Source organism: Rhincodon typus, chromosome 33, assembly GCF_021869965.1.
Source record: "Rhincodon typus isolate 14 chromosome 33, sRhiTyp1.1, whole genome shotgun sequence".
NCBI classification, from domain to species: domain Eukaryota; kingdom Metazoa; phylum Chordata; class Chondrichthyes; order Orectolobiformes; family Rhincodontidae; genus Rhincodon; species Rhincodon typus.
Window position 1 is genome coordinate 512,654 of NC_063364.1, and position 14,920 is coordinate 527,573.

Sequence of the window (14,920 nt, forward strand, 5' to 3'; positions counted from 1 at the left end):
AGAAGTAGCAGCCATAGACTGTACAATAGCTGCCGTTCTGCTAAAGGAATGACACGGTAGGCAAGGCCCAGTGGCTTACACCTCCAGAATCCTACAGCCTACGGAACAAGGGTTTTCCAGGTGTGAACGACACCTCCTCACAGTCTTTTGGGCAGTCTGGTACTTTGACTATACAGTTGGTTTAAGTCCCCTGACTATCTTAATTGAGCACGGCCCAATCCAGCTCCTGCTGGATGGCTGAATCAAAGACAGCTCAGTGACCCAGCCCTGAGCTGCGCAATGGACTCAGCTGCTTCAAGGTCAGGACATCATGGTCAAACGTACCAAGGTGCCCAGCTTCCTAGCCGATAACCTAAATTATGGGGGAGACCCACATGACTGCCAAATAATAACAGCAAAACACCCCGTCAGTCCTTTCATCCCAAAGCAATAGGAGAGACAGTCAGAGATGAGGCAAAAGGATAAACAGGTAAAAACTGCAGTCAAAATCTGTGTAGATGGATCCTCCACAGTGGAGGATGGCAGTTGGATCACTGGCTGTGGTATATGTATGACAGACAAGCAGGGATAATCACTCATTGAACTTGCTTTAAAATTAACGAACCATCTAAGTGCCAAAGCTGCAAAACTCGCAGCTGTAGCCCATGTGGTCAGCCATCCCAATCTGTTCCCTCCACCCACGGACATATACTCTGATGGCATGTCTGTATGCAACAGCCTCACAGAATTTTTACCATTATGGGAACGGTTTTATCTCTGCAAATGGGAAACCACTACCATCAGCCCCCTTATTAAAATACATACTACAGGCCGCTGGTGAAAGGAAGTATGACATAATCAAAGACAACAAGGTGCAGGGCTGGATGAACACAGCAGGCCCGAAACGTCAGCCTCTCTGCTCCTATGATGCTGCTTGGCCTGCTGTGTTCATCCAGCCCTGCACCTTGTTGTCTCGGATTCTCCAGCATCTGCAGTTCCTACTATCTCATGACATAATCAAAGTTAGGAGCCACCACAAAACATTCCCAGAAGGCAACCGCAAAGCGGATGAGTTAGCTAAGAGAGATGCTCATGTAAGAGAATTCTGGCAGCTATCATAGTAGAGCAGGCAAATGCAATCACTGAGAGCCAAATGAACATACAGGACCTTAGGCAAGCACAATGTCATGATGATTCTTTGAAACAGATTTTGGGAGTAGTTTATCCAGGTGTTAATGATAAATGGAAAAGTTCCTTACAAGTATGGGACGGATTGGTTCTAAAAGCAGAAGTTTATGTAGTTCCGATTCAAGACAGAAATCAGATCATCTCCCAAACCATGATGGGCTCGGACACCAGGGAATTGAAGCCACTACTGAATGATTTAAAGAACTGTGTTGTTAGCCTGAGTTACATAAGAATGTATCACATAACATAGAAAATTGTCTGGCATGTGCCCAAAATAATCCAGACAGGTAAGCCCAAAAGGGAGAACTGAGCACACCCATCCAGTGGAAGGGCCCTGGACGAACTTACAAATTAATTACATAGGTCCCCTTCCACGTAGAAGAAATGGATTTACCTATATTCTGGTAATCATAGATACATTCACAAAATGGGTTGAGGCTTTTCCTGTTAGGACAAATACAGCCAGAACAAAGCACAAATCCTAATACAATATGTATTTACGCGATGGGGTTTACCCAGCAGTTTTGAGTCAGATCAGGAAAGTCATTTCACTGGCCGAGTCACGTAGAATGTGATGTCTATGCTTGGTATCAAACAGAAATTCCACATCGCATACCAAACCCCAATCTAGTGGGATCGTGGAAAGGATGAATCGCATCCTAAAAGGGATGATTCGGAAGACGGTGCAGCAGAACAATAAAGCCTGGGACACAGTACTTCTGTTTGTCCCTATGACGATACGCAACACCATCTCACGATCCACAGGGTATATACTCCAGACCCTAATGACACGCTAACCCACGAGAGGGGTTGACTACCTGTTCGGACTTGACCTCACAGAACCTGCCATCACTGTCCTCACCCACAAAAAAGCGGTGCGGCAACTCACCAAAAATATCAAGGCCATGCAGTTAGAAGCAGTTGTCAGGTTAGGAACCAAAAGGAAATTAAGTAAAACTTACTTTGACAGTAAAGGTAACCCTGTCGAATATTCTTTAGGACAACAGATGATGCCACAGATATACAACCTTAGTTCCTTTCTTTTTCCTAAATACTCATGTCCCTACACTGTGGTCGATAAAGCAAGTCCCTTGGTATACAAGGTTCTACTAGCCACAAGAAAGACCAGCTGGTACCATGTAAACCAATTAAAAACATATGGCACTCAACACAACCACTCTCACCACCTCAAAATAAGCATGGTGGATGACACTGCCCTGCAGCATGTGACAAGACCAAGGACACCCCCGACACATGCTCTCAGCTGGACCGGACCCCTGACCAAATTTATACTCTCCCATCGACTACAGCTCCAATGAATAATGGAGCCCCAGACAATCTAATTGACTTATCGGAGGACTTGATTTCTCTAACCAATCGGAACAACTTGACAGACAGCCCAGACATGACAGAACTTTCCAACAACTCCCCAGAGAAAAAAATTGAAAGAACCCAAGCCCTTACAATTCAGACCCCAAAGAGCGTATCCACAACATGGAAATGAGACAGTGCTGCAAGACTAGTGTGGACAAGGGAAAAACAAACCATCAGGTAGAATTCTTCGGCGTTAACGGCATCACCACTAGGGGAATGACAGCACGCGAACATGGGAACCTGGAGGACACAATATCTTCGGGCCCAAAGAGACAGAGGATTCAGAACAAACTGATGAGTCTCTGTTGGGTGCCTACTCAATGAATGTATTGAGTCATTAACCCAGAGGATGAAACCATTCCTGGTGACCACCCCAGGCGAGGTACAACTGTTTCTGATGGTCAGCACTCGTATGCAATTCACACTTCTCTATAGGTCCTGTGGGACCAACTCACATTCTTGTAAATTCTAGTTGGATTAACCACAATTATTTGTTTACACCCGAATCAAATTTGGGTGTTCATTAAAAAAGGGGGTAGGATTAGAGTGTGTGCATTACACGTTATAAACTATTCAGATATTAAATGAGGATAACAACAGAAACGACCTTCATATTCCCCCAGGACAACCATGATCACATGAAACATAATCAGGATCTACTTCATTGAGATCATCATCATCTGGAAGCAACACACAAGTCTCACTGTCAAATTCGCCCAGTGGAAAAGAGAACTATCGCCAAGACTGGGCATAAAGACCTCAAGTCAATTCATGGTCTCCATGAGCCTATTAAAAAGGCACACTATTGCAACACTATTTTTATGTGTTCTTACATTGAAATTACCTAAATCTACAGGCTAACTGTTACTATGCAGTGGATTAGATCAAGTCTGTAAATTAATTACATCAAATTTATAATTCAATTAGTCAGGCATTTTAATTGCATCAAATCGCTACACATTACATATCTACTAATCATTTTAAAGTATCCTATTCTATGGTTTTGTGAGATATCGTATTATGGGCCTCTTTACCTTAGTCATAAAGGTCCCTTTTACCGACACATTCACAAGCGCTCCATATTTACTACTACTACTGTGTCCTAGTTCATTCATAACCTTCACCTAACCACCCATTCACGTGTGTTCTATATTAACTACTAATACCGCATTCTGGTTCATTCATAACTTTACCACCTACGCTCCAGCACACTGGGTTTCCTATTACCGTGTTCCATCCATCCATTCATAGAACTGCAGTCTTGACATTTCACTACCACCAAATAGTGCTTCCATGAAATTGAATGAATGAATGAGAGAACCGGCAATAGTAGTGAAATCCGAAGACCCAGCTGCGGACTCAGTTTACTACTCTCTCTCTACTTCATTAAGTACGTATATAATTCCCAACTCAGTTAACTCATATAGGCCTAATATTTTTCTTTCTCTAGCATTCTCTAATGTAGAGATAAGTGGACTAACATTTCTTAATCCTATGGATTATACGTTCATGGGTACGAATCCTGTTTAATCACTTCTGATACATATGCGTATGACCCTCATTTTGTAATAAAAACCTCTAAGCGACAGAGAGTGTTTATTTCACGGGATGAAGATTGGTGACAAAACCATGGAAATAGCCTTGAGGTAAGGCTGACAAGAGGTCAGGTCCTGTGACATACGAAGTTTGGGTAGGTGAGGCAGTCCTGAACAAACATTGGACCAAACCAAAACTGCTACCTCGCAAACATAACAGGAGCAAAACATGCCTGGCCCTTCAGAGCAGCCAGAAAGACTGTTAGAAACCATGGTTTCTCCCCCTCCTTCTACAGTCAAAGAAACCTCAGAGTCTGAGATGAACACTGAGATGATACTGTTACCACCTGAAGAAGAGGAGGAAACTCTCCTGAGACGCTCTGGGCACAAGGGTTGGGCTACAGCCCAGTACATGCCACCCTTGTCCAAGTCAGGGTCAGAAGAACCGGACCTGGGGCTAAAATGTCCCAGGAGAAGCTACAACAGGAAGAACAGGCCTACATCCCCAGACTTTAGGCAGGGCATGGGGCGTGGTTAGTGTAGTGAATAGAACACAGGCCAGGTGGATCTCCTTGGCTATGAGATCCTTCATTGGGACTGTTAACCTAGGCCAGTCAGGGAGCCCTGGTTGACAGATATAAACAGGAAATTCAGAGAGTCGCCTCATTCTAGGGACTGGCTCTGAGCTGGCTAGTCAGAGGAAATGTACTGTGCACATGTCAATAAAGGGTGACTTGCTGACAGGATATCAGCTTCTGTGTAGTTATTTCAAAGACAGAGATGAGGAGGAATTTCTTTTCTCACAGGGTCGTCAATCTATGAATTCTTTACCACGTAGGGATCATTGTCGAGGTGGGATCATTAAGAGTATTCAAGGCTGAGATAGAGAAGTTTTTAAACGGTAATGAATTTAAGGATTATAGGGAAAAGGCAGGAAAGTGAAGTTGAAGATCAACCATGAGCTTATTGAAAGAGAGAGCATATTCGATGGTCTCAATGGCCTACTTCTGCTCCTACATTCTATGGTCTTATTATGGCCTTTTAGTACACATATCTGTTATTGTGTGTTGGTCATGGAGAGAGTGAATGTTGAAGGAGTTAGGTGCCAATTACAGATAATAGAGGGAATTCCAAAATCGTTAGGGCCTTAACAGCTGAAGGCATAGCCACAAATGGTGTACAGAAGGAAGTGGAAGAATGCATCTGTTAGATGTGGGAAATTTATGCAGGGAATTGCTCAGTATGGGTAATATTGTGCCAGGTAGCCTTGAGATTTTAACTATCCAGTTTAAGTAGGGAATGTTACTATTTGTGCCATGCAGTGTCAAGTGGAGAGATGCGTGAATATACTCAACATTCATTGAAAGGCATTGTTATTTCCTACCTGCCCATTGTTGCTCAATGGCTTTTATATGTGCTTCTGTAAACTTCCAGAAATGGGCAAGTTTCTTCCACTCATTTGGTTTTAGGTATTTTGTTGCTAGTCTCCATATCACTGAACGAATGTGCTGGGTTTCTGGTCTGCGGTCTTGTCTGAAGGTCACATGCATTCCAACAAAGGACTCTGAATCAATGTTTGGATGATCCTGAAAATGAAAGTTTTATTTCATTTTGTGTTTCTGTCCAATTCAATAAAGATTGAGGTTGAGATTCCTATGCACAAATTTGTTGATGAAATTCTATTTCTGTCCAGATAAGACCATACAATATGGTCACAGAAGTACACCATTTGGTCCATAAAGTCTGCTCCACCATTCAATTAGACCATAACTGATCAGATAATCCTCAATTCCACTTTCACATAACCCTCTGATTTCCTTAATGATTAAACATCTTACCTTTTGGGTCCTGTTCTTTAATCTACTTCTTAACTCGCTAAATTCTGTTTGCAAGACCTCACCATTTTTTCTGTCTAAGTTATTGGTACCAATATATACCAAGATCTCTGTCTGTTTGTCCCACCTTCAGAATGCCCTGCAGCCAGTCAGTGACATCCTTGACCCTGGCACCAAGGAAGCAACGTACCATCCGGGCATCTCCTTTGCAATTGCAGAAAAGCCTGCCTGTTTCCCTTAAATTGAATTCCCTACCTCTTTAGACCTGCCTTTCTTCTTCCTCTCCACTTGTGCAGCAGACCTACCCACAGTGTCATGAAGTTGGCTTCCAGTGCTTCCCCCTGAACAGTCCCCAACAGTATCCAAAACTGTGTTTCCATTAGAAAGGGAGAAGGCTACAAAGGAGGGGAGGGACTCCTGTCCTAACTGCCTTCCTCTACTCCTGTCTGGTGGTCACCCATGCCCTTTCTGCCTGTTCAGTCTTTACCTATGTGGTGACCGCCTCACTGAACATACTATCCACGACATGCTCCACAGTGAATTCTCCCACAGCTCCAGCTCCAGAATGCGGTTTGCCAGTAGATACAGCTGGACAACACTTTCTGCACACATGGCCACCAGGGGCAACTCACACTTCTATGATGTGCCACATAGCACAAGAGAAGCATATCACTGGTGCTAGATCGGCTGCCATGGCTTTCTTTAAGCCAATTAGCTATTCCCTTGTATAACAAACAATTATGCTTATGTAATAATCCTATTAATTTACTTCACTTATGCCAACTACACTTGTCTTGCCCTACTTTGCTTAATTATATTGCTTTATTATACTTGCCCTAACTTTCACTTATTCTGTTTCTCAATTAACCCCTTCTTCCAAAAAAACACTTCTTAAAATTACAAATTATGAGTTGAGCTTCAAGAATAATCAACATCTCTACCCCTTCCCAAGCCATTCTCAATATAATTTAAAAAATAGTTGCCCTGCAATTCGACCATATATTTTTTACTTTATAAGCTTACGTATTCCCCTCCACCGTTAATTGGTTTAAAGTCCTTGCCTAAAGATCATAAAGTTAATGTGTGAAACAGATGAAAAAAAAATGCAATTTTGTTTGTTAAGTTTAGGAAGCCAACACTTAAAAACTAAAGCTATTTCTGTACAATAACACTTAAATAATATTGCAGAAATAACAAGGAGAGAAGCATAATATAGGAGCAGGAGTAGGTCACACAACTATCACAGACCATTCAACTATTCAATTAAATCATGGCTGATATATAACCCAATGTCTTGGGCATGATTATTCTTTCCCTAGAAATGGTAAGAAGGAGAAATAATTGGGCAAGTTGGCACTGAAATGAAACACACTCCCTCCTCACCACGTAATTAATTTCTGGGTGAAGAGGCCATTGTAAGAAAGATGTGAAAGCATTGGAGAGAGTACAGAAATGATTCACAAGAATAGCTCCAGGAATAGGAAACTTCAGTTAAGAAGACAGATTGAAGAAGTTGGGACTGTTGTTTTGGAAAGAAGAAGGCTGAAAGGAGATTTGAGTGGGCTGGACAAACTAGATAGGGAGAAGCTGTGCCCATTCAAAAGAAACAAGAATGAGAGGGCAAAGATTTAAAGTGATGTGCAAGCAAAGCAAGGGTGAGAGATAAAACAACAGTACACAGCAAGTTGTTAGGGTTTGGAATACACTATCTGGAAATGTGGTGCAGGCAGGTTCAATTGAGACATTCAAGAGGGCACTGGATGATTATCTGGATAAAAATGGTGCGCAGGAACATAGGGAAAAGGCAGGAGATTAGCACTAAGTAGTAGAACCGCTGCAGACATGATGGGCCGAACGGCCTCCCTTGGCACCATAACACTTCTGTGATTCTACTGACAACCTTCTCAACCAGCCACCAACTAAGAATCTTAGGAGATCAATTAATGCCACATAAGGGCCAAAACAGAAATGATGATATAGTTCCAAGTCAGAATGGTGTGTCTTGGAGGGGTTATTATAGGTGGTGGTTCCCATATTCTGCTGCCCTTGTCCTTGCAGACAATAGAGGTTGTGGATTTAGAAGATGCTTGAAATTGTCGTTTGAAAAAGAGTTCCAAACAAAGTGAAGAAAGATTTCCTAAATTCACTTCTTAAAGTTCTGGCTGTAGTTTTTAGATCTGGACCCTTGGAATTATACATTCCAACTAGTAGCAACAGTTGTTCTCTAGTTTATCTGACCCCTTAACATTTTTTAAAACAAATATGACTTTGTCAGAGTTAGAAATGCAGGTCCCTTTCAGGCTCAACCAGAACAGCCCCTGAGTTGATTGAGAAAATATGATGCTTATTGGACTTTGTAGTTAAGAGCTGGCCCTACTGGAACAAATGTTTGTGTGGGAAATACTGGCACTATCAGAAACAAGGATGATTATCTAATGATTGGCACACTTGAACAAGAGCTTGAAATGGAGTAATTAATCACTATTACGTGTAATTGTTTTGCCAGTATTTGAGAAGTTTGTGTTGCTTTTGTACAGTTATTGTATGTATCAGGAATATGGCACACATTAGTGCTTAAACATGTAAGAGGAAGTGCTTCACTTTTGGAATAAAGCTAACTTTATTCCATTATTGGAATTATGCATGTAAATTCAGGTAATTTGATCCTTTCTCGTAAACAAACAGAACTGGCCCCTTTCCGCTTCGAACTCCATTTTGATTTAGCCCGCTCTTCATCTTCCAACCTCTCCCTTGCCTTTGACGGTTTGCATTGTCCTTCATGGGCTTTGCGTGTAAATTAATCAACTGCTAGTGGTCGATAATGGAAAAATAAAACCACGTGTTTTTTGGTGACAGGGAACAAAAAAAACCATTCAGTTGTGTATAAGTGCACTTCTGGACAAAAAAAAGAGCTGGGGTCCCGGGCTTTTCTGGTGCACTGGTAATGCCCCTAACTCTGCGCCAAAAGGCCTGGGTTCATTTCTCACTTCCTTGGACGATGCATTCTTCAATTCCATTTTGATTTAGCCCTTCTCTCTCTCCCAACCTCTCCCTCTCCTTTGATGGTCAGCATCACCCTTAATTACATTACTGTAGTGTTTCCATCCCTCCTTCCTCCTCTAACCAAAAAAGAGAGGCAAGATTCAGATGAGAGGAGACAGAACATCGAGAGAGTAAGGTCATCAGTGAGAGTTCCAGCGAGTAAAGCAGTACAAGCCGAAACTGTTGTTGGTGAGTAGCAGGTAAGTTTTGAGAAATTGTTAGAGCAGACAGCACCAGCAGCTTCAATTTAGTATTAAAAGTATTTGACATCGAAAGGATTAATTAAAGTTAAAGGGGTAAGACATGGCACGAAAGCTCTAATTCATAGTCTGCTCCTCTTGCTCAATGTGAGAAGCCAGGCACATTTCCAGTGCCCGGGACCTGCATGCATGCAAGAAGTGTCTCCAGCTGCAGACCCTGGAAGCCCAAGTTTTAGAGTTGGGGAAACTGTGGAGCATTTGTGAGGCGGAGTGTATTGTGGATAGCACGTATAGAGAGGTGGTAACACCACAGACTCAGACTCAGACTCCACAGGCAGGAAGGGAATGGGTGACCATCAGGCAGTGCAGGAGGGCTAAGCAGGCAGTGCAGGAATCTCCCGTGGCTATTCCCCTGCAAAACAGATGTACCATTTTGGATATTGTTGAGGGGAATGGCCTCCCCTCTGGGACCATGGTTGGCTCTACTGCAGAGGGAGGGAGAAAGAGGCATAGAAATGCTATAGTTATAGGGGATTCAATTGTAAGGAGAATAGATAGGCATTTGTATGGCCGCAATCCAGGATGGTGTGTTGCCTCCCTGGTGCTAGGTCCTGGATGTCTCGGAGTAGTTGCAGGTCATTCTGGAGAAGAAAGGCGAACAGCCAGTGGTCATGGCATACATTGGTACTAACAACACAGGTTAAAAAAAGGGATGCCGTCCTAAAAGCAGAATATAAAGAGCTAGAAAGGAAGTTAAAATGTAGGACCTCAAAGGTAGCTATCTCAGGATTACTACTAGTGCCACGAGCCAGTCAGAGTAGAAACAGCAGGATATATAGAGGCAATGGCCCAGTGGTATTATCACTGGACTAATCCAAAGACCCAGGTAATGTTCTGGAGACCTGGGCTCAAATCCTGCCACAGCAGATAGTAGAATTCGAATTCAATAAACATCCAGAATTAAGAGTCTAATGATGAACACGTATCAGTTACTGATTCACTGGCTGACTAATGTCCTTTAGGGAAGGAAACTGCCATCCTTACCTGGTCTGGCCTACATGTGACTCCAGACCCAAAACAAGGTGGTTGACTCATAACTGTCCTCTGGGCAATTAGAGATGGGCAATAAATGCTGCCTGGCCAACGACACCCTCATCCTGTTAATCAATAAAGAACACGTGGCTGAAAAGATGATGAGAGGGGCAGGGTTTCAGATTCGTGGGGCACTGGGACCGATTCTGGGGGAGGTGGGACCTGTTAAAACTGGATGGGTTACACCTGGACAGGACCAGGACTGTTGTCTTTAGAGGTGTGGTTGAGGTGGATTTAAACTAGTGCTGCATGGGGCTGGGAATCAGAGGAGTAGGGCAGGAATTGAGGGGGAGATAGAAACCAAGGCAAACATGACTAAGAACAAGAACAGACAGAAAAACACTGCTGAAAAGAGCATGGGAGGTGGTCTGAAATGCATGTGTTTCAATGTAAGTACAATAGGCAAGGTAGATAAACTTAGAGCTTTGGTTAGTACTTAGAACTATGACATTATCACGGTTACGGAGACTTGGCTGAAAGAGGGACATATCTGGCAGCTGAATGTCCCACAATTTAGATGTTTGAGGTGTGACGGAAGGGGATGTAAAAGGGGTGGGGGGGGGTTGCATTACTGGTAAAGGAGTATCTTACAACTGTAATGAGGGAGGATACACCAGAGGACTCATGCAGAGAGGCAGTATGGGTAGATTTCAGGAATAGGACAGTCACAATGGTGGGGCATACTACAGGCCTCCCAACAGCCAACGGGAGATACAGGAGAGAATATGTAGACAGATTTTGGACAAATGTGAAAACAGCTGTGTTTTTGTGGTGGTGATTTTAATTTCCCCTGTGTTGACTGAGCCTCACTTTGTGCTAGAAGCTTGGATTGGGGCAGAATTTGTAAGGACCAATCATTAGGCAGGAACTGAAGAATTTTGATTAGAGGCGATTGCTTGGGGGTACATCCACATCAGACATATGGGAGGGAGCATTTCAAACGACAGTTGATAAAAGTTCAGGAGCAACACGTTCCTGTGAGAATGAAGGATAGGTATGGCAAGTTACGTGAACCAGGGATGTTATGACCTTGTTCAAAAAGAAAAAGGAAGCATACGTAAGGTCTAGGAGAATGGGAACTGACGAAGCCCTTAAAGTATATAAGTAGGAAAGAACTTAAACAAGGAATTAGAAAGGCCAAAAGGGATCATGAAATTAATCAGAAAACAGGATTAAGGAGAAGTCCAAGGCTTTTTATACATATATGAAAAGCAAGAGCGTAGCCAGGGAAAGGGTTAGTCCACTCAAGGACAAAGGAGGGAATTAATGTGTGGTGCCAGAAAAGTCAGGTGAGGTCCTAAATGAATACTTTGTGTCAGTATTCACCAAAGAGAAGCAATTAGTGAGGATGATCTCAGGGAAGGGAGTGTTAAATTTCTAAGCCAAGTTGCTATTAAAAAGGAAGAGGTGTTGTGCGTCTTAAGAAGTATTAATGTAGATAGGTCCCCGGATCCTGATGGGATCTATCCCAGAATATTAAGGAAGACAAGAGAACAAATTGCTGGAGAATTGTCAGACGTCTTTGTATCCTCTTTGGCCACAAGTGAGGCCCAGAGGACTGGAGAATAGCCAAAGCTGTCCCATTGTTTAAGAAGGGTAGTAGGGATAATCCTGGAAATTACAGGCCTGTGAGTCTCATGGCGGTATGAAATTATTGGAAAAGATTCTCAGGGACAAGATCTACAAGCATTTAGAAGCAAATGGACTTTTCAGCGATCGACAGCATGGTTTTGTGCGGAATGGTCAAGCGTCATTAACTTGATCGAGTTTTTTGAGGACGTGTCGAAGATGATTGATGAGTGAAAAGCAGTTGATGTTGTCTACATGGACTTCAGTAAAGGCCTTTGACAAGGTCCCTCATGTCAGACTGTACAAAGGTGAAGTCACATGGTATCAAGTCACAAGATACATTCAGAACTGGCTTAGGCATAGGAGACAAAGGGTAGCGGTGCTTTTCAGAATGGAGGGTTATGACGAGTGGGGGTGTTCCATAGGGCTCAGTGCTGGGACCTCTGCCATTCGTGGTCAACATTAATGATTTGGAGGAAAACGTGGCTGGTATAATAAGTAAGTTTGCGGATGATACAAAGATACAAAGGTGGCGTTTTGGATAGTGAGGAGGATTGTCAGAAAATAAAGCAGGACATAGATCATTTGGAGGCATGACAGAAAAATGGCAGAGGCAGTTTAATCCAGACAAATGAAAGGTGATGCATTTTGGAAGGTCATGTACAAATGGAAATTAGACAGTGAATGGCAGAACCCTTAGGAGTATTGATATGCAGAGGGATCTGGGGGTGCAGATCCACAGATCACTGAAGGTGGCAGTGCAGGTAGATAAGGTAATAAAGAAGGCCTATAAGCTTGCCTTCATTGGAAGGGGTATTGAGTATAAGGATAGACAGTTATGCTGCAGCTTTATAGAACTTTAAGTAAGCCACACTTGGAATATTGGGTACAGTTCTGGTCACCACACTACCAGAATGATGTGGATGTTTTGCAGAGAGTACAGAAAAGGTTTACCAGGAAGTTGCCTGGTATGGGAGACTTTAGAAATGAAGAAAGGTTGTGTAGACTGGGACTATTGGCATTGAAACAAAGGAGGTTGAGGGGCAACCTGATAGAAGTTTATAAGATAGTGAGTGACATGGATGGAGTGGAAAGTATGAGGCTTTTTCCCAGGGTGGAGACGTCAATTACTAGGGGACACAGGTTCAAGATGCAGGGTTTGAGGTGGGGGGGGGGGGTTAAAAGAAATGTGCAAGGCAAGTTTTTCCTCACAAAGAGTGGTGAGTGCCTGGAACATGCTGCCAGAGGAGGTGGTGGTAGCAGACACAATAGCAGCATTCAAGTAGTGCCCGGATAAATACATGTATAGGAAGGGAATGGAGGGAGACAGATCCTGTAAGTAATAACAGTTTTAGCATGGAAGGGCAAAATGTGTCAGCGCAGCCTTGGAGGGCTGAAGGGCCTGTTCCTGTGCTGTATTGTTCTTTGCACGTAAATGAATAAACTGAAAGCATGGGTGATTTATTGGTGGTGATTAATAGGTGATTTGGTGACAGGGCAAAAAGACTTTCAATTGTGAGTAAGAGCACTTCTGGATATTAATAAAAATCTGAACTTTCTAGGGATTTTGTGGCACATTAGCAGTGTCCCTACCTCTGAACCAGGAGGCCCAGGTTCAAGTCCTACCTGCTCCAGAGGTGTACAGTAACATGTCAAGTGCGTTGAATAGAAAATATCCAACAGCTGGGTTTGAAGGGGCCTTGTATGGCACTCTGGTAGTGTCCCTGCCTCTTGACAAGGACAGCCGGTTCAAATACCACCTACTCAAGAGCTGGGTGATAACATCTCTGACAGGTTGATTTTAAAAACAAAACTGAGCTTTAATGGACACCATGGGAGTTGTGATGTATTACTTCCCCCTCCAATTTCATCCTTAATTTAGTTCCCTCCCTCTTTTCCTACCCTTCCTTATTTTGTTATTGCTACACTGCCCTCATAGTTAGTGCTTGTTGTTATTTTAAATAACGATGACTTGGTGATGGGTGATACTAAAAAAAAGGGTGGGCTCTTAGTGAGCACTGCAACTATTAGCGTACATTATTTCCCTTCCAAATCCGTTGTAATGTCATTCACTCCCTTTCTTATTACCCCTTCCTTTTGTTGTTGTTGCACTGCCCCTAGATTTTTTTACTCACTTAGGGGATGTTGCCGTCACCAGCTGGCAAGCATTCATTGCCTGTCCCTGGTTGCCCTTGAGAAGATGCGGGTGAGCTGCCTTCTTGAACCATTGCAGTCTATTTTGGCCACCAGATATCTTAAATTAACCTACATCCATTTTCCAGAATATCTGGTCACCATGGACGAGTTGGACCGAAGGGTCTGTTTCCGTGCTGTACATCTCTATGACTATGACTCTACATAGAACATAGAACATTACAGCGCAGTACAGGCCCTGCGGCCCTCGATGTTGCGCCGATCTGTGAAACCAATCTGAAGCCCATCTAACCTAAACTATTCCATTATCATCCATATGTTTATCCAATGACCATTTAAATGCCCTTAAAGTTGGCGAGTCTACTACTTTTGCAGGCAGGGCATTCCACGCCCTTACTACGCTCTGAGTAAAGAACCTACCTCTGACATCTGTCCTATATCTATCACCCCTCAATTTAAAGCTATGTCCCCTCGTGCTAGCCATCACCACCTGAGGAAAAAGGCTCCCACTGTCCACCCTATCTAATCCTCTGATCATCTTGTATGTCTCTATCAAGTCACCTCTTAACCTTCTTCTCTCCAACGAAAACAGCCTCAAGACCCTCAGCCTTTCCTCATAAGACCTTCCCTCCATACCAGGCAACATCCTGGTAAATCTCCTCTGCATCCTTTCCAATGCTTCCACATCCTTCCTATAATGCGGTGACCAGAACTGTACGCAATACTCCAAGTGCGGCCGCACCAGAGTTTTGTACAGCTGCAACATGACCTCATGGCTCCGAAACTCAATCCCTCTACCAATAAAACCTAACATACTGTACGCCTTCTTAACAACGCTATCAACCTGGGTGGCAACTTTCAGTGATCTATGCACATGGACACCGAGATCTTTCTGCTCATCCACACTACCAAGAATCTTACCATTAGCCCAGTACTCTGTATTCCTGTTACT

At 43.2% G+C, this 14,920-nt stretch overlaps 1 protein-coding gene across 3 annotated transcripts in view; it reads right to left on the reverse strand.

The window, feature by feature from the left end:
* ankdd1a (ankyrin repeat and death domain containing 1A) overlaps positions 1 to 14,920 on the reverse strand; it is a 187,113-nt gene that overhangs the window by 44,808 nt on the left and 127,385 nt on the right. For all 3 annotated transcript variants that reach the window (XM_048615945.1, XM_048615944.1, XM_048615943.1), the window contains one exon: positions 5,461 to 5,662. In XM_048615945.1, coding sequence (XP_048471902.1) covers positions 5,461 to 5,662 — 202 coding nt within the window. The remainder of the gene's footprint in view (positions 1 to 5,460; positions 5,663 to 14,920) is intronic.